This window comes from Octopus sinensis, linkage group LG16 (genome assembly GCF_006345805.1).
Source record: "Octopus sinensis linkage group LG16, ASM634580v1, whole genome shotgun sequence".
In the NCBI taxonomy this organism is placed as follows: Eukaryota; Metazoa; Mollusca; class Cephalopoda; order Octopoda; family Octopodidae; genus Octopus; species Octopus sinensis.
In genome coordinates this window covers 39,175,043-39,196,542 of record NC_043012.1, presented here as the reverse complement: position 1 = coordinate 39,196,542, position 21,500 = coordinate 39,175,043, and the positions used below count along the sequence as shown (strand labels likewise).

Here is a 21,500-nt window from a genome sequence, read left to right as displayed (position 1 = left end):
GGCATGGTTTGTCCGATGTTACAGATATCGGACGGGTATGTTTGATTCTTAGTATTTTCAAATCTAAATCAGAAGAAATCTCTGAGCTGATGAAGGAAAAGTGGCGTTTTACCCACAAATCCAGAAACAGACTTCCTCGGGTATCGTAATGGATGTGATCTTTCATTTTGTTTTCCCTATACCTATGTGAGTTATTTTTCTGAGTATGCATTGTCTGGAGACTTTTAATTTGCAGTTGAAGAAATGTCAATTTTTGGCTGCTATTTCTGAAGTTTCGGTGTGTGGTAAAGTGAATTCTTTTACTTTAACCATATTTTTATAATTAATACTTCAAATATACCGTAAATGGTCTTTACATACCGAATACTGCTTGGTCGAATTTATTAACAATTAATAATTCGACCCCCTTTTTGATAAAATATAATGCTTTCTCTCCAAGAATTTGAACTGCAGTTTTTACCTCTGTAGAAATGTAATGCTCTATGACTCACGTGGGTGGACAGGGAGAATAATAGATCTCATTCGTATTTTTGGATTCGCTAGTACTGGGTGTCTGGCATGGTTTGTCCGATGTTACAGATATCGGACGGGTATGTTTGATTCTTAGTATTTTCAAATCTAAATCAGAAGAAATCTCTGAGCTGATGAAGGAAAAGTGGCGTTTTACCCACAAATCCAGAAACAGACTGTCCTCGGGTATCGTATGGATGTGATCTTTCATTTTCCCTTATACCTATGTGAGTTATTTTTCTGAGTATGCATGTCTGGAGACTTTTATTTGCAGTTGAAGAAATAGTCAAATTTTTGGCTGCTATTTCTGAAAAGTTCGGTGTGTGGTAAAGTGAATTCTTTTACTTTACATATTTTTATAAATTAATACTTCAAATATACCGTAAATGGTCTTTACATACCGAATACTGCTTGGTCGAATTTATTAACAATTAATTAATTCGACCCCCTTTTTTGATATATATATATATATATATATATATATATATATATATATATATATATATATATATATATATATAATATATATGTATAATAATATATATATATATATATATATATATATATATATATATATATATATTATATATATATATATATATATATATATCCTAAATCCTTAAAAATGTTTTAGCCCGAAGGCCGCGGCCATGCTGGGGCACCACCGCTGAACGAGCTACACTAATTTGTGAATCCACCTCTGATACGTGGCAGTTGATCAACAAGGGAGTTCGATGCTGCTGCCCGCATCCGCGTCTCCTGTCGTGAGGTAGGTTCATCTGGGACTCACAACAAGAAGAGATCCAGTTTAGTTTTAAAGAAACCCACATCCACACCATGTAAGTCTCTCAGGCATTTAGGGAGGATGTTAAAGAGCTGTGGTCCTCTGAAACCCAAGCTGTTGCAGATGATGCCTTCTAGTATCTCGAAATTTAATATACAATTATTCATAATTGTAGTGTTCTACGCTGATGAGAAAAGAAGTTGGGTAAGACATGATTATCTAATTCTTATGCTTTCCTAAAACTTAATTTCGAAACGTACGTCCGTAGGTGACTTAAAATTGTATGATAGATTGCCGTCATTTCATTCTCTCTTACCTGTCTGTGTTTGCCTTTCAAGTGCTGTGTTTTTACTGAGATCTCCCTTTTAGTAGAAAGAATAGCTATAACTCTTTGACTGCTATTTCTAAATTCGGTGTGTGGTGAGGCAATTCGTTGCTAAACCCTTAATTACTTAGTATTACTTAAACTTTCCTCGAATGAGGCTTTTACATGCCGAGATCCACTTGGTGTAATTAATGATTATTCCAAATTAATTAATTTCACCCTATATTGTTACTGATAGCCATATTTCATTCCAGTAAATGACCACAGCATCTTGTCTTGGCTACACGCGGGTGGGAAGGGGTTGGTGACACAAACTTTCATTCACATTTTGAATTTGGTGATACTGGTAACGGCTTTAGCTCGCTCTGATACTGAGTTGAGATGATGCCTTCTAGTATCTCGAAATTTAATATACAATTATTCATAGTTGTAGTGTCCTACGCTGATGAGAAAATAAGTTGGGTAAGACATGATTATCTAATTCTTATGCTTTCCTAAAACTTAATTTCGAAACGTACGTCCGTAGGTGACTTAAAATTGTATGATAGATTGCCGTCATTTCATTCTCTCTTACCTGTCTGTGTTTGCCTTTCAAGTGCTGTGTTTTTACTGAGATCTCCCTTTTAGTAGAAAGAATAGCTATAACTCTTTGACTGCTATTTCTAAATTCGGTGTGTGGTGAGGCAATTCGTTGCTAAACCCTTAATTACTTAGTATATATGCATATATATATATATATATATATATATATATATATATATATACACATATATATATGTGTGTGTATGTGTGTCTTTGTGTCTGTTTGGCCCCTACCACCACTTGACAACCAATGTTGGTGTGTTTTACGTCCCCGTAACTTAGCCGATCGGCAAAAGGAGAGCGATAGCATAAGCACTTGCCTTTAAAAAAGTAGCCTTCAGGGCAGCACCCCAGCATGGCCGAGGTCCAATAACTGAGACAAATAAAAGATAAAATTGAAAAGACATTTTTAGTCAAAGTGATCCTTTGTCTCAGGTCTCGAAACTTTCCCATTTGTTGAGGGAACGAGCCTTTTGTTTCTATCCCCAACAGAACTGTTTACACCCAGCAATGGCCCTGCAAATATCTGAAGCCCTGACTGTTCACATCGTACGAAAGTACATCCTATGATATCTAAGCCTTCCGTACATTCGCTTGCGTCTGATCCGATGATGGACGCACTCTACTGAGTTTCCACTTGCTATTATCTCAGTAGCCATACCAGCACACAGCGGAAGAACCTTAGATAACGTAATCTGGTATGTGACGGGATGGTCACGGCTGAATTGTCACATCATTTATCATATGCATCTTCAATCAGCGAACTATTACATCTTACAGCTGAGTTAAGTGTAATTCATGATGACAGCAGCATCAGCCACCCTTTTTCTACCCGCCTCACTTCCTCCAATTCAGAAGAGCACGGGAGTCGTTTTAGCATTTTAAATTTGAAATATGTAGTAAATATGAAGGGGAAATGTGCATTCTCTTTTTATGCCTTCCAATCGATATTAGACGATTGTTGCTAGGGAGATGATTAGACATAAATATCACTGACTAATTATACTTTTGTCACCAGAGATGCGTGTGAGTAAAAGTGTGTGTATACATGTGTTTGTGCTTGTGTGTGTGTGTGTGTGTGTGTGTGTGAGAGAGAGAGAGAGAGAGAGAGCGAGAAAGAGAAAGAAAGTGTGAGAGAGAGCAGGAGAAAGAGCGGTAGAGAGGGTGAGAGTGAAGGAGAAAACAGAGAAAGAGAAAGAGCGAGAGAAATGTAGAGAGAGGTAAAGAAAGAATGAGAGAGAGAGAGAGGGGGGATAAGGGACAGAGAGAAAGAGAAAGAAAGAGATAGATAGAGAGATAGAGATATATATAGAGATAGAGAGAGTGAGAGAGAATGATTGTTAAAGTCACTCTTGAAGGAAGTAGTGATTTGAAATCATTCTTCCAGATTTAAGAAGATTTATTGAATGAAAATGTTGGACTCATGCTCACAGACTGTGTCCTACCCGAAAATGTGTGGCCTTGAGACTTTCTGAGACACCTCTGTAGGAAGAATCGCAGACAGAATCAGTTGATAGAATATTAATGAAGTAATTTCGAATGGTCGGAAATAGGAATTTCCGATTCGCGAGTGTCACATTTCGTAAATTGTGAAAACTGAAGTATGAAAGGGTGCTGGGAAATATCTCCTCCGCCACCCCAGCTTTCAACACGACTACCACCACGACCACCATGACCACCACGACCAGCGTCACCACCATCGCCACCATAGCCACTACAGAGAACGATATAATAATTAAAGTTGGTGAATTATCTCGAGTCTTCAAGCTGAAGCTTCCCATTCACCTTACCAGAAGAAAGAATGTAGCAGAGGTGGAGTTCTACATATTTTAGAAAGGGGTGTTTGACCTCAGTACATGACTGGTATCGACCAATGCCAAATGAAAAACAAGACCCTTCTCAGCTGTATTTAAAAACATAAAGAAAAGACACGCAGCCCCGCTGTCACATGTCATGTCGTCTGCCGCTCTGCTGATTGTCTTAGTGACCAGAAGCAGGAACAAAAGACAGAGAGACAGAAAGAAGCTGGTAATATGATGATTTGTAAAGAGTTGAGGCTATAAAAGGAAAAAAGAAAACAAGATGAAAGTCCCTGAACCTGAAATGGTGAATTTGAGCAGCAAAGTAACTTTAATCCATCAATCGAAGTTATAAAATGGCGTTCAGTTAAAAAGCAATTTCAAAATTGTTAAAATCTAATGAAAACACGATATTCTAAGAATTAAAAATCTAATTTGAAATAAAATTGCAGCCTCTCTCAGAGAGAAGAAGATTGATGACCCAATAATGGTTCCTTGTTGATCATAATTATTATGTCGAGTAACCGGAGAAGGACATTTTGGTTGATGTGAACGGATTAAAATGCATCGTAAACTTCTTTAGACGAGAGAAAATGGCTGCTAGTGTTCATGTCAACCGTTTGCTATCACTCACAGCACTGAAATGTTTAAAGAAATATCTAAATGTCGGAATGTTCTGCTATGATGCCAAAGAAATTGCGTTATTCATAAATGTTTTATACAGGAAAATTATTCATGTGTTTCTGACACCCCAAACGTTACAGCAAAGGGAGAAAAAAAAAGAACAGGAGAGTTTATGTAAGAAAATCGATAGCTTTAATATCGAAACATCGGCCTTAAAATATCGTTATTAATGCAACTTATATTGAAGTATCTATCTGAAAAACTAGCCACACAGGCAATGTCTACGTGTTCAAATCGCATGCTAGAAATAGCGTCCAAATCTTCCTCAAATTACTCTCTTCTGCCTTCAGAAAAATATACTTCCTCGATAATATATCTTTTTCTTATGTGGTTATTTGTGATTTAGTTTGTTACAGCCAAAGCTGTTACGGTCATGTTGTAGCTATGTAATCTCAGTTCAGGTTTCTATGTACTGTTTGAAGTCAAGACTGTATGGTTAGGATTCCAAAGGTTTTGCTCGACATCTTAGTACAAATTACACCAAATGTCGTTAGATCAACAAATTGATGGATTCCCGCCGCGCTTTTACAAATGATGCTTACAAAAAGAGACAACAAAAAAACTATTGAATAACAAATAATAGAAGTAAGTTAAAAGTAAAATGAAGTACGTCTACTTTACCTTGAGAGCACTCAACAGGTGTTGATCAAATCGGAAGTGTGCAATCCAGGCATGCTGTATCATCAAACAACAAGCTTATTCCAAAAATTCATTCGTCACTTATTCACCCAGAGCAACATGTCAAATAGGCCATTTCTTTAATTGCAAACAGATCTGGATCCGAAATTCACAGTCTAAGTATTCCCTTTCTTTATAACTGAAAAGGGAAGGTATCATGTAATTCAATTAGTTTTTTTTCCAGGTTCCTTTAACAGAACAATAGTTGGATGTACAACGCACATAACGATGTTACACTAAATCTCTACAACTGTCATTTAGTGCTGTTACGGTAAATGTCAGCAACAACAGGCTTCCCTCATCGTTCGCTTGATTTCTAATCAAAGAATTCTGCTCAAAACACCGTGTAATGTATAAGCTCTTGAATGTTAGGCCAATAATATTTGCACAAATATCTCTGTCTAAACTGATGTCACCAGTCTTTTTAGGCGCTCGGTTTGGATGGAGTTAATCTGACAAGACTGAGTATTCACCTTTCGTTGGAAAATTGGTGAAAAAATGATATTAGGCGCCACCATTGTATGTTTGCCAGATCAAATGTTGTCGATATCGCTATCTCTGCTTTATTGGCATTAAAGAGAGAAAAAGGCAACATGATTAATAAATATATCATCTTGATTGGCAATTCGCTTTCTCAACCAGTGCCTAGAGACAATCGGCGTTAGCAGATTCCCAAATATTAACTTTATTTCTGAACTTAAAATAACCGAGCCAACCAGTGAGGCACACGAGGTTTGGCATTGTATTAATATAAGACATCAATATTTAGACTATATCCTTAAATATACAAAAGACTTGTATTAGAAATGATAAATGATGGTTATTTGAGAGACTATTTTCACATCTGTAAATAATTTCATAATTTGTTTTTGACTTAAGTTCACATCTGATCGAGATAAGAACTAAAACAATCTAATTGTGTCTTTCCTATCTTAATGTCAAGAATTCTACCTTTGGTACCATATTAGGAGCAATAATGCGTTTGATACCTTATTATCAGGGATAATATATCTGCTACCATATTATCAAGAATGGCACATCTGGTGCCGTATTAAGAGCGATGGCACATCTAGTAACATATCGTCGAATGTTTTCTGCCTATTTCAAGAGAGAATGATTTAGCAGCTATCATTAGCAGATAAAGGCGGGTGGGGGGCATATAGAGGCAACGTTGATGGTTGTCAATGGAGTGAAGGCGAATGGTTTAGTGACTCAAGGTGGTGAGCTTGATACCTGGCGGCACGTTGTGCCCTTGAGCAAGACACGTTATTTCACGTTGCTCCGGTTCACTCAACTGGCAAAAGTTAGTTGTACCTGTAATACATAGGGACCAGTCTCGTCATATTCTTTGTCACGCTGACACTTTCTGTGAACTCCATTAAGCGCACGCGTGTCTGTGGAAGCCTCAGCCACTTGCACGATAATTTCACGAGCAGGCTGTTCCATTGATCGTATCAAATGGATCCCTCGTCCTCGTAACCGACGGAGTGGCTGTTTGTCAGTGGAGAGAACAATGTGACATCAACACACGGCTGTGGAATTCACTGCCTTTTAAGACAGTAGCTGTTATTCTAAAAGAGTTCGTCTTATTGTTGGGAATAGACACCAGATTTTCTGTGCAAAGATCAATAGGTTCCCTCGTCCAATGATATCTCCGTTCACAAAAGATCAAACAATTGTCAATATTTATCGTTTTTGTGACGTAAAATCAATAAATATCTCTCTCGTTATTCATTTTTATTTCTTTTTGTCTGTTCAGTCAAAGTTAATATCCGCTGGAGTCGATTTAGCAGTTCATCGCTTGGAATTCTATAAAACAATTCTGTATTTCAGCAATATACTGTAATAATTCCATTGGTTGTTGCTCTTCATTACATAAATTTGCATTGAGAATATGTGAGAGGTCGATAATATTGCGATATGTTTCATTATATTTAGTTCTAATAACTTTGAAGAAAGAAACCGACCACTGCGTGTTACATTCTTCTGCTGGAGCTTGGTAGAATGTTAATGGAAGTGGTCTCGCATTCATTTAGAACAGGGTTCGACTCCATTGCACGATGCATCGTTCATTTGTTCTTCATAACAGCCTCAAGTCAATCAAAGTCTTACGTGTAAATCTTGCTCAACAGAAATTGTTTGACAGGCTCTGAATTGGTGATGGATTTAATCTTTCGTTTGTTTACCACAGCTCTCTCTCTCTCTCTCTCTCTCTCTCTCTCTCTCTCTCTCTCTCTCTCTCTCTCTCTCTCTCCCTCGTAAGTCATTAGCCGAACCCATTCATTTGCTGCGAGCATTAATATCAGACGAACAGTTATCAAGAATATCAACCCTTTATCTTGCTAGTTTCAGACTCCAAACCAAAATATAAATGCTGTCCGTTCTATACAAATTCTTTTGAGAATGGAAATCGTTTCGACGTGAAAACGAGATTTGGAAATTAAAAGACATTTTACAGGAGAAACCAAGAACTTTTTAAACGATTAAACGAGCTGCATCTGGGCTATTACATATATATCGTGAAATCTTCCCTACTACTACTACTACTACTACTACTGGTGGTGGTGGTAGTGCTGCTGCTGGTGGTAATAATTGCAACAACAGTATCAGCATTAATAGTAGCGGTAATACAATTATTTTTCTCAATCCATAGTATTAACGGTCGACTTGATAAAATTGTCGTGGGATCTTCCAGCGTACTAGTAGTAGCAGAGGTAGTAGTAGTAGTAGTAGTAGTAGTAGTAGTAGTAGTAGCAGGCGTAATGTCGGTAGTAGCTGTAGTTGATTTCTTAATCGAGGCGGTTTATCGCTCGACTCGATTCAATTAGCAACAGAAACCTCCCTCTAATTTTCCTTTACTCTCCATGACATCTGTACCCACTCAACTGACTCTCTACCTGCCATAAATATCCTCGACCACAGCTGACTTGGGGTTATATAACATAACAACTAGAAAGTTATCTGTGATGATCCAGCTACGCATTAAATATTACAGAAATGCGTTAAAAGTACGAAAGAAAACAATTCGGAAATGTGTGAAAATTACGAAATACGACATTTAATATGATTTCAGATTTACGGAAGAAGAAACTGTAATATTTTCTCAAATACATTATCCACGTAAATGAATGATTTGGCTGACACTGGTAACGGAAAGTCGCGTAGTAAAGGCTTACTCTTATGACCACTGCACAATGTTTGATTACGATAAATCTTGGTCATTGGTAAGGAAAATAGGTAAATAAGAAAATCGGTCCTCATTGAAAGTCAGTAAGTCGGAGATAATTTACAAGGAAATGAATGCCAAATGTTGAAGGTGTGATCTGGCAGTTCATTAAATGAGAACTGCAGGACTGTGAAAAATACGCTTTTCCATCTTGTTGGGTTAGGGTTAGGGTTAGGGCTAGTTGAGTTCGACAATCATGTAGAAGCCAAACAGTGATCTTTCCAGTAATGATTGGCTAACACGTTTAGTTTTTGGCAAAATTCCTGATCAATTGGAGACCTACTGAAACATTGCAAACTATTGAAAACATTGGAATCATCCAATTTTCTCTGAAATGGACAATAACCGCAGTCACACGCGCGAACGCTCTCATTTATGTATATGTATTTATGTGTGTGTGTGTATGTGTGTGTGTGTGTGTGTGTGGTGTGTGTGTGTGTGTGTGTGTGTGTGCTTGTGTGTTTATGAAAAATGGGATAGTCATTGCTGGAACGCTGTTAGATAGTAGAGATATAACTCAAAGAACAAGAGCAAACACATTTAGAAAGATTCCTGAGTGTGTGTGTGTGTGGGGCACCATCTGTCGTTTCAAATAATGTTGAGTACGGAGAGAGAAGAAATCGATTTCTCCACGCCACTAGAATCGAAATAATAATAATAATAATAATAATAATAATACCAAAAACGTGCAATGAAAAGAAATATAACAAGTAACTGCAGAATATGAGGAGATGGACAAGAAACAATAAATCATATTATCTCTGGCTGCCCAGTCCTGGCTAAGAAGGAATATATTCACAGACATGACAGAATTGGAACCTACATACATTGGAAACTATGCCAACATTATGAAATAACAACAGAAAAAAGATGGTATGGGAACACACCAGAAAAGGTCACAGAAAACGAGAAAGCAACCATACTCTGAGATATGCCAATACACACAGATAGAGAAATTAAGGCCAACAGACCATATATAGTTGTCAGAGATCATGAAGAAAAAAATGCTTTCTAATTGATGTATCAATACCAGCAGATGACAACATGTCACTAAAAGAAATGGAGAAACTTTCAAAATACAAAGACCTGGAAATAGAGGTAACTGGAATGTGGAATCAAAAAACAGAAACAATTCCTATCATAGTAGGTACATTAGGCATGATAAAAAAATATTCAGACAAATACATAACAAAAAGACCAGGACTTACAAACGCATATAACATACAGAAAATTGCACTACTAGGCACTGCATTCATCCTACGCAGAACACTTTCGATACAGTAACCATCAGAGCATAACAACAAATCACAGCACATACCCAAGGCACATAGAGCTGCGCTCGGTAGTGAAATGAAAATACGTTATAAAAATAAAACTACTGAATGATAATAATAATAATAATAATAATAATAATAATAATAATAATAATAATAATAATAATAATAATAATAATCCATTATACTATAGGCACAAGGCCTGACATTTTGGGGAGGGGTCTAATCGATTACATAGACTCCAGTATTTCACTGGTACTTAATTTATCGACCCCGAAAAGATAAAACTAAAATTCGACATCCACGGAATTTCAACTCCAAATTTATACATGGAGGGGATGCTGTTTAGTATTTTGCCCAACATGCCAACCATTTTCCCAGTTTATCGCCCTAAGAATAATTATTATAGAGGCTGTAACTGTAACTGAGTGAGAAAATGTAACGGTCAGAATGTATAGAACGGAGCATGAAAGCTAATGAATCAGTTATTGTTGTGAAAGACTGAAACAATAAAGTCTGTTTATTGATTGATATGAGCATACCTTGTGATCATAAAATCTCGGCAAAGGAATTTGATAAGCTTAGAAAATTTAAAGATTTGTTAACTAAAATTGAAAAGATGTGGCACCTCAAGACGGTGGCAATGCCAATGATTACAGGATCACTTGGATTAATCAAAAAAGCAACTGAGAATTATTGGAAAATGATCCCTGGTTTACCATCCATGCGAGAAATGCACACAATTGTTTTAACTGGTTCGTCACACGCATTGGGAAGAGTATTATCGATGTGAATTGTCTTTCCTTCTTCCATTTTATTTTCTTTGTTTTTATCCTTATTTTCCTTCTTTCCTTTTTCTTTCTTCCCTCTTTTTTCTATAACATAACTTGACTTCCGTAAAGGAACAATCTGGTGTGTTCACTGTATTAGCTTAGCAATGTATACAGTGAATTTCTTTGCTCTAGGTGTCGGTTAGGCACTTAGCAAGAAATAAAGAAAATTGAATGAAGAATAACACAATAATTTCAAATTTTTTTCGCAAGACCAGTAATTCTGGGGAAGAGGTAAGTCGACTACATGGATCCCAGAGCTCAACTGGTACCTATTTTATCGACCCCGAAACGATGAAAGGCAAAGGCAACTTCGGGCGGAATTCGAACTCAGAAAAGTTAAGCCGGACGAATTACCGTTGGAAATTTCCTCCGGTGTGCTTACGCTTCTAATACCAGCTCGCCACTTTAATAATTGTTTCGTCAGAACAATAGAAATATCAAGATGTATGCTTAGTAAATGCCATCAACACAAACCACTAGCAGATATTTCCTTTAACCTGTGAGAATTACTGCAAGGTAATTTGTTCGTCGCACCCACAATTTAACGAGCTCACTACTCGCCATAAAACATATTTCAGATGTAGTATATCAATCTCAATATATTCCTGATACACATGCTTCCTCTGATGTTAGATTCGTGTTCGACGTAAAACGGGAAACAAAATAAATTGAAGAGAATTCTTTAAGACTTACACTGATCCTAAAAACATAAAAAAAACATAGTTATCTGACTAAAAGTTTAGAAGGAAAGCAAAGCTTGTTTTATCATCCACCCTCAATGAATGACTGGTATCATATTATAAGAACACCATAGAAACTAAATAGAAATCGCAGACATTATATACACTGGAAAGATAAAACGTCAAGTCTAAACGGTATTGTTACACATCACCAACTCTTAATATGAACAATAGATATTATGTATTGCATAAACACGAAGCCAAAACTACTTCTATCTATCTATCTATCTATCTATCTATCTATCTATCTATCTATCTATCTATCTATCTATCTATCTATCTATATATATATCTATGTGTATGTGCCTATGCGTCTGGGTGTGTGTATATAAATATATATATATATATATACTTATATTTATATATATATACACAAACATGCATGCACATATACATACATACATACATACAAATATATATATATATATATAGATATATATATATTTATATATATATATATGTATACATATGAATGTATATACGCACTTACATATTCATTAAAACATAGACATACTCGGTCTTACACACACACACACATACACACACACGCGTGTAAATATATCAATTCTTTATACATATATCAATGGCACTGCTCCAGCTTGCCCACAGCATCTGGCTAAAACAAGAAAGCACGAAGGTAGAAATGTAAGTAGATATTAATATAAAATATATCGTGTTTTAGAAATACAAACTTATATATATATATATATAAGTAGCCAGCGGGGTAGCGGCGTCTGAAAGCTGAAACAATGCAAAACGCATTGTAATCGGTGATGTATAATAACAGTAATCGTGAGCATGTGATATATATATATATGTGTGTGTGTATGTGTATGTGTATATATAGAAATTAGGGGTTTATTTCCCTTGTGATCTAAACGTCTAGGTACGCTGGGTAAGTGGTATCGTTGATAGTCCGTTAGGTTCCAAGTTCCCAGCTGAGGCTGGATCTAAGGTTCCATATTAGGGTTCCGTTATAGCAGGTTTATATTATGATAGAGGTAAAAACAAAACCAAGGCAGAATGAGTATCTCAAGTCATTTAGAATAATTTAATTAGGGTAAGGTGAATTTGAAGTCTTGCAGTTGGTTCTGGGATAGCGCAAGCGTTAGGCTAGTATCTCCAGCACTGGGTATTCCATCATCAGAGACAAGCTATGGATATTTTAGACATGGAAAATTTACAATTTACAAGAATAAAATAGATTCACAGTTTATAGGGAATAAAATATATTAAAGGATAAATACAAAAATAAAGAGTAAAGGTTGGTAGAAGAATACAGGCGGATTTAATGAATGTTGGTCGGTAGTTCCAGGAAGGTAGGGGTCCTTAGTTAAAATCCCAGGAAAATCCAGGCGGCATTTTAGCCGTATTTTGAATGATGTCTTTATATTGAAGCTATAGAGAGAATGAATACATCATTCAAAATACTGACAAAATACCGCCTTTTCATGTTTGCCTTCGATAGCTGCAAAGTTCTTTCTTTTGTTTGTGTGGTATATGTATTATTACTACTTTTTCTTCCACTGTATATAGATGTAAGGCTTCGTGTTGTTATATATGCATAGTTCTCTGGGTGTTGTGTTTCCATAATGCCTTGTTTGTTTCCCTCTAAGTATACATTCGCTATCTTTTTCTCGGTACATTAATAACAGCACTGTCGACTCTAAAATTGAGTTGTCTCAATGGTAATGGTGCGAAACCACTATGATATTTTGGGTCATTGACTGACGAGGAAAACTCAGTTGCGCATATTCCGTGTATCATGTATTTGTCTAAATTCTCCGTCCGTTAGGTTTTTGTCTCGTTTCCCCTTTAAACTGCTTTCGTCTAAATTTTTCTCCTTGTCTCATATATATATATATATATATATATATATTGGGAAAAATAATTTCCAAATCAATTAGGTGAAACCCTTCAGCGTTATATGCATCTATATATCGTACTTTGGTGTCTTATTTATCGTATATTTATATATCTATCTATAACTATTATAGGATTGGTCTCTACCTATAATACTCCAATTAAGTGTGTACTCTCTTTTTCTAGATTTTAATTCCCATATATATTTACTAAAGCCTGTAGACTTATTTAAATAGCTGTTGATCCAATATAAGCCTTATATATAATTTTATTATTATTGTTCTTAGAGTTAACTATACATTTATAAATTACGTTATTTATATTACATTTAGTCTTATCACGACACGAACATTTTTCTGCACGTTGATTAAGTCTTCTGTCACTATCGGCCATATTATGGCTAGAGCTATTACTTATTATGCTATTGTAATAATTATTTAATTTCTTATTTATAGAGGAAATCATATTGCCTGCATTTCTCGGTGTTGAGTATCTCACTCTTATGGTTTTATTGGAAAATATATTGTCCTTTTTAAAAACAATTTTTACTATCTTAAGTATCTCCTTAATAATATTAGTCATAACTTGATCCCCATACGGAATAATTAACCATATAATATCCTTTTTTTATGTTTTTATAATATCCTTATTAGTAGACATCATCGGTATTAAATTGTTATTCTTAGTTATATTACATCTCTTTATGTATACTTTACTATGTTTCTTACTATTGCTCATATTCTCATTATAATGATTACTATTATTATTGTAAACATTATTAACAAGTATATTGTTTTTATCTTTATTTAGTTTGTTATATTGTCTTTAATTATTATTATTAATCATATTTTTACTGTTAGAATTATTATTAGTTTTATTAGGAATACTTATAGTATTACTATTACTATTACTATTATTATTATTATTATTATCGTGTTCATAATAATTAAAAAAATATATATTACAGTTGTATTCTACTTCTTTTAAAGCTTTTTTATAATATGGGGCATGTTTATAAAAAGTGTCATAATCTGATATACTGTACATACATATATATATATATATATATATATATATATATTAATATATATATATATAATATATATATATACATACATATATATATGTATTTATATATGTATATATATATAGGTATATATTTATGTATATGTATATATATTGTAATCTTGCAATACTGAAACAAGTGTAGTTCCTTCATATTTAATAAATATAAGTATTAACTAAAGTATGATATTATTAATGAAGTATATTATATAACAAGCTGGTAATTTTGGTTATATCTTTTAAGTATTATTCGTGATGTGCAAACTGATGCCATGAGTTAACTGTCAGATATATTCATTAGGTTATTTTTGTATTATCCGAAATAGAATACCCGTTTAGCGATTATTCCTCCAAAATTGAATATATATATATATATATATATATATTATATATATATATATACATAAATATATATATATATATACACATATATGTAGTATGTGTATATATATATATATATATATATATATATAATATATATAATATATATATTATATATATATACATACATACACACGCACATTTTGGCCAGTATTCAAAGTATAGTCGATTCAGTCGTAAGAAATTCTCCTTTCGAGAGAAGGGAAAATATAGCAGTGAAATATGTCGAGAAGTGGCGAATGTTTTATAACGTCATAATGTACTTTAGTGGTGCAGATCTGGAGAATAACAATTGAGTGAAACATAACGTAGGCCAAAACGTAATAACATATTAATTGACTGCACTACGATTAAAATGTGATTATTGTATGTATATTTTCTGTTTTCTTTAAATTATATATATATATATATATACCAATTAAGGACTGAACACGAAAAGTGGACAGTCAACATGCTAGATATAGACGTCAAATCGCCATTCTCCACAAAAGATTATGTTCTCAAACCAAACTCTGCACAAAAGATTTGAGAACATAATCTTTTGTGGAGAATGGTGATTTGACGTCTATATCTAGCATGTTGACTGTCCACTTTTCGCGTTCAGTCCTTATTGGTATATATAAATATTTTAATCTTCGGATTCTTTTTTAATATGCTAGACTACTGGTTTTAATTGATAAATATCAATTTCTACCCTTAATTAATTTTATATTTTATATACATATATATATATATATATATATATATATATATATGGGGAGAGTTTACGAAAAAAACAACAAAAGACGAAGACAGGTGGTGTACAAAACAAACAGATGTATTAGTATAACGCTCATGAATAGAAAAAAGTCTTTTACGTTTCGAGCCTCCGCTCTTCTACAGAAAGGGACACAGAAAACAAGGAGAGAAAAAAATTTGTGTAGTGGCTAACGATCTATCATGTGTGTGTATGTATGTATATATATATTTGTATATATATAAATATGTATTTATAGTTATGTACATATATGTATATATATATATATATATATATATTATATATATAATATATATATATATATATATATATATATATATATATACGTATATATATGTAAGTATACATAAACACAAGCACACGCGTGCCCCTCTGTACCAAACAGATGTAATTATACCACCAATTATATCCATACGTATGCTCATTAGGCCCGTTTCCAGGATTCTGTGACGTATTTAGTCTTCTGCCCCCGCCCCCGATCAGCGTTAGGATCACTGGTTTTCACTAACTGAGTGGACCGAAGGAATATTAAATATAGTGGTTTGCTCAGGAACAATATATATCGGTAGGTGCAGGATTCGAAACCACAAACTTAAGAACATAACAGAACCCCTCAAAATCCAACCATTTGTCAACATACACCCACATGCGTACATATGCAAACAGACATGCACGCAGACTCACTTAGATGCATCGTTGCTAATATGCAAAAGTGCCGTATGTCCAAGTCTTTTTTATTTTTTCGCAAAAAGAAACAATAGTTTAATCATTCCAAAGCAAAACTGTTGTACTACATGTTGACAATATTTGATGTCTTGGCATCTGAAGAAAATGGAGATAAGATAGTTTGACCAAAAGAATTGGCTATTGCAATCAAAAATAATTCTGGAAAAAAATGCATTTAGCCAAATTTGGACTTACGACAGTTTAACATAACATAATAGGAACAATATTTATTACAAATGTTATAAATGAGAAATTCACGATAGTGGTGTGCCCCAGCATGGTCACTGCCTTCAGGCAGAAACGCATAAAGGAAATACAAGAAATACTAACACATCTACACACACATGCACGCGCGCACACACAGTCACATACTGCAACACTCACGGGCACATATATGTGTATATTTAAATGGATACATTAATGTGTGTGTCTGTGTGTCCTAATTACATAATGTCCTGTGTCGCAGAATATCAGAAAACGGAAGAACGAGACACAGAGAGACAAAAATAAGCAATAATTTATTAGACTTGTGCGTGTGTTCACATATATACGCACACACATATGGGTATATGTCTGCGAAATATGCGTGTGCTTGCGAGTGTGTGCGTCTGTGTGTATGCCTATGTACATCTACACACATATATGCACATTTTTATATGTGTTTCTGCATACACACATATATATGCATGTGTGTGTATTCAAATTGTGGTTCCATCTTTGATGTGTAATATCGGTAAATTACAAAGAGACTGATGAGGAATTTATTACAAACCAAGATTAACTCTCGATTGTTTCCATTTTACATATGAGATGTATATGTACATACATACATGCATAAACACATACATACGTACATATATATATATATGTATACATATATATACGTTTGTGTGTGTATAAATGGATACATATATATATATATATATATATATGAACGTATGTATGCATGCATATATATATAGACATATCTATATATACTTATAGATATAGAGATATATACTTTTATATTGTTACTTTTACCATCAAATAATTAATTTCCGTAGACAATAGAATTTTGGACTTTCAATTCTAAGATAGACAACTTATATGTATATTTATATATATACATAATTAATTATACGTATATATATATATATGTGTGTGTGTGTGTGTGTGTGTATATACATATATATATATATACACATATACATTCAAATATATATACTTATATATATATTTATACTTTCACACACAAGCCTATACACACAAATACACACATACATATACAGGCACATATGTACATATGAACTTACATCACAGCGAGAAGCTGAAGCGAGCGCATGATTATAAAACTCTTCCATTCACGAAAAGCTAACCCCAAACGTGTAACCATTGAAAAGTTGACGATGGTGGCATGCCGCAGAATTGTCGCAGCCTTCGGGTCGAAACCCATGAAGAAGTACAAGAAATGCACACCTAAACGTTTCTACAATCACACAGACACACATGCACGCACACGCACACACATATGCTTGGGTGTGTTTCGTGTATTGGATGGATATTCGTACGCATTTAACGATTTCTCTGCAAATACTCAATGCCTGGATAGATTTCAAATGAAAATGATAATTTTATGATATACAAGTTATTTCTTCTCCATGTTGATTAGTTTCTCTCCAGTCGTCTATTGGAAACTGAAAGCAAGCAATGTGGCAATTTCTCAAAAGTTTTCGAAAATATTTCCCGTAACTTCTATTCCAATCTTCATCAGAAATTGAAATTACTTTGAAAATTGCCCGTCAGACCCAGAAAATTAATTAATCAAATACGTTTTTCTTTCCATTTTTTCCTACACTGTTTCTCTAATTCTTATGTTGGCTTGATACATAATGTATTATTTGTTATATGCTATACTAGGTTTGAAATTACGTATATTATTATAATATTGTGTTATATTATGCTCTAAGTGAAGGAGCGACGCGTAGTGGTCTAGGTGTTCTCTCACTTACGATCGCAAGGACGTGGTTTCGATTCCAGTACCGAGCAATACATTGTGTTCTACAGCAAAAACACTTCCATCTAAGTTGCTCCAGTATATTCAGCGGTAAACGAGTCACCTTCCGAGTAAATCGCGTCCCGTTCTGTGATGGTCACGTGCCCTCGGTCATCTATATGCCGGCGGGATCCTTTGGAAGCTGTAAGAATGCGAGGAAACACATTAAGAGCAAAGGTATGTAGCATCTGATAAGTAACGCTCGATATGCTATTAAATGTATATATATATACAGTAATCACCGATCAAATATTCCCGGCTAGTATATGCATGTAAATTTATATCGCGGACACGTCAGTATATCGCGGGTTTTTGCGGCTAATTGGTATTTAGATTTTTTTTAGAATTTAATTATTTTTGTGATAAAATAAGCATTTTCACGCCTAAAAATATAAAAATAAGACGAAAAAATTTACAGTACAGTATTGCTTCCACTTCGCGGATTTTCACCTATTTTGGAACGTAACACCCGTGACAGTTGAGGGATTACTGTACATAAATTTATACACACACACACACACACACACACACACACATATCTTACACATGCTTCAGTCACTGGAGCGCGGCCGTTATAGGGCACTGCATTCAAGTTGAAGAAATCGACACCAGCATTTTTTTACGTATAGTACTTTCCCTACCTCTTTCACCGAGCTGCTATACAGGAGGACGTATATATGTGTGTGTGTATAAGAACGATAATATTTCGAAAAATAATATCGTTGGTGGCCGTGAGCGTACAGCCATAGAGTAAAATTCATAAAATAAAATATTCACTAAGAATTCTTTCCTATCATGCCTGTATTAATCCTGTGATTCTTCTGTGGCTTAGAAGTATTTTGACTTCTATTTTTAGCGAAGCAGATGCTTTTGTAGTACCCTAGTATATATATATATGTGTGTGTGTGTGTGTGTGTGTGTATGTATAAGGATGAAAAGGGACACACGAGTTGATGTATATGAAAAAACAAGTCAAGACAGAAAATGCTAAAATAATTTTATAAGGAACATTTCAGTACCGGTTTCGGTCATTTGAGACCTTTTCAACTGTAACAATGAAAAAATTCAATTTAGAAAAATTAAAAGAAAAGTTATTTGAAAAGAATATTTGTATAGTGTTCAAATATAAGTGGCATTTTCCTTGTTTCTGCCTTTCTCTGTCTCTCTTGTTTACTCTTGTGGGTTTAAGGTTCATGTGAATTCTTGGTAGGGAAGAAGAAGGAGGAGGAGGGGGAGAAGGGGAGGAAGAATTTGGGATTGCCTTGATTGTCGTTGGTCTGTGGTGGCTAGCAGTTCCTGCTGTTCAATTCATGAAAATATTTCTATTGAAAGGTTTGTTTATATAATTTGCATAGGTGTTATACTAAAAAGTATTAGTGATAAAGTTAGGAAGAGGAGGGGGGAGAAGAAGAAGAAGAAGAAGAAGAAGAAGAAGAAGAAGAAGAAGAAGAAGAAGAAGAAGAAGAAGAAGAAGAGAAGAAAGAAGATAGAAGAAGAAGAAGAATATATATATATATATATATTATTAATAAAAAACATATGCATATATTTATCTCTAAGCTTAGCTTGTTTCTTTTTGAGTTCTTCAAGTAAAGAAAGAAGTTCAGTATCAGCAACATCAAAGGCAGTTTGCCCTGCATTGTTTTTTGAGTCCATATCACAGAAATTTTCAGCTAATATTTTGCAAGCTCTTTCCTGGCCCCAGTGAGCTGCTGCATGAAGAGGAGTCCAACTATCTGAGTCTTTGATATTTACATTAGCTTTTGCTTGGTTTAATAAATGCATAACTTTGATATAGCCCTTTGCTGCTGCTACATGAAGAGCAACAGCACCTGTTTTTGCATGAGGCCGCTCTGTCACACAATCGGAATTTAACCATTGGTTAGCATCAGAAAGCATCATTTCTTCCTCTTCTAGTCGTGCTGCTTCAGCATCCACACCTTGGCGATTCATTTCTTCTTGAAGCAACTTTTCCATTTTGGCTTCTTCACATATATCAAGAGGAAGATCGCCATCATTGTTAACAGCAGCTTTATTGGCACAGGTGCTGATAAGATATTGTGCAATGTCATTAAAGCCACATGAAGCTGTAGCATGAAGAGGTGTCCAACCTTCATTATCACAGACATCAACATCAGCACCATTATCAACAAGAAACTTCACCATGTCAATTTTGTCATCAATACATGCCTGGTGTAGAGCGGTAAGCCCATCCACATTGGCGGTGTTAATATCTGCTCCTCGAGCCAACAGTTTTATCACTTCGTCTTTATCTCCCCTAGAACACGCTGCTAAAAAGACAACCATCCTGAAAATTAACTCTTTTAGGTCGGTCTCGAACGCCAATCGATTCCCTATTTGTATCAGAGTCCGCCCAACGTTTCAATTGTTGGTTCCTTCTTGCACAGGCAGTTGCCTTATTATCATCCGCCATGGCAGCAAACTCAAAATAATGTTAAGTCTCTTGCGAAATCTCGCCGGTTCACGTCGGAAGCTGTCCAGGGAACGTGTAAGAGAGAGAGAGGGGGAACAGCTAGATACATACATGTATATATACACACATATATGAGTACAGGACACCAAAAAAACGTCGAACACAATGAGAAACGAAAACATAGACACAAACCCAAGGAACTGGGCATTTTTCTTAAACACAAAAAAAAAAATAGAGTACAGGACAAATAACACAAGGAAAAAACCCCTTCTTCAGGCGCCATGGTTTCATCTACTCTACGTTTCGAAGGTGAAGGCGAGACGTATCTTCGATAGAAACTTTCCTTCCTGCGAAAAGCAAATCAAATAAAATTTGAGATCTTTTCGCAGAGGGGTAAAAATGGTAACAAAAACAGGACAGTAACGACAGTACAAAATAAGCAGTAAAAGACAGGACAAGGCAAATAACAAGACAAGAAGGGCTGTTAAGCCGAACGAAAAAAAGTATTACGAACGCTATTTCTGTGGACGGCGAAGGGAGCAAAGAAAATTGCCGTCAGAGGTGACTCCAGGTCAGCAACGTCACTCGAGCTTATGACAGATTTTGCATACCAGCTCGAAGAATTTCACGTCTTACCTCAATATCTGTAGCCCCAAACGGCTCAATGTTCATATCTAGCACTATATCTTTCTCCATTTCTAACTTAAGAGTGAAAATAAAGCAACACTGGAAAACGCAACAGATTTTACACACAGACGCACAGAATAATCGCAATCAAATAACAACAGCGGAGTGCATAACAGCGAT

At 34.9% G+C, this 21,500-nt stretch overlaps 1 protein-coding gene across 1 annotated transcript; it reads right to left on the bottom strand.

Annotated features, from left to right (window-relative positions):
• Positions 1–11,289: 11,289 nt before the first annotated feature.
• Positions 11,290–20,698, bottom strand: LOC115220310 (protein phosphatase 1 regulatory subunit 12A-like). Its single transcript, XM_029790414.2, is given in 3 exon segments — positions 11,290–11,395; positions 19,797–20,561; positions 20,563–20,698. Coding segments are annotated over 3 exon segments (1,002 nt in total). The 5' UTR covers positions 20,694–20,698.
• Positions 20,699–21,500: the final 802 nt, after the last annotated feature.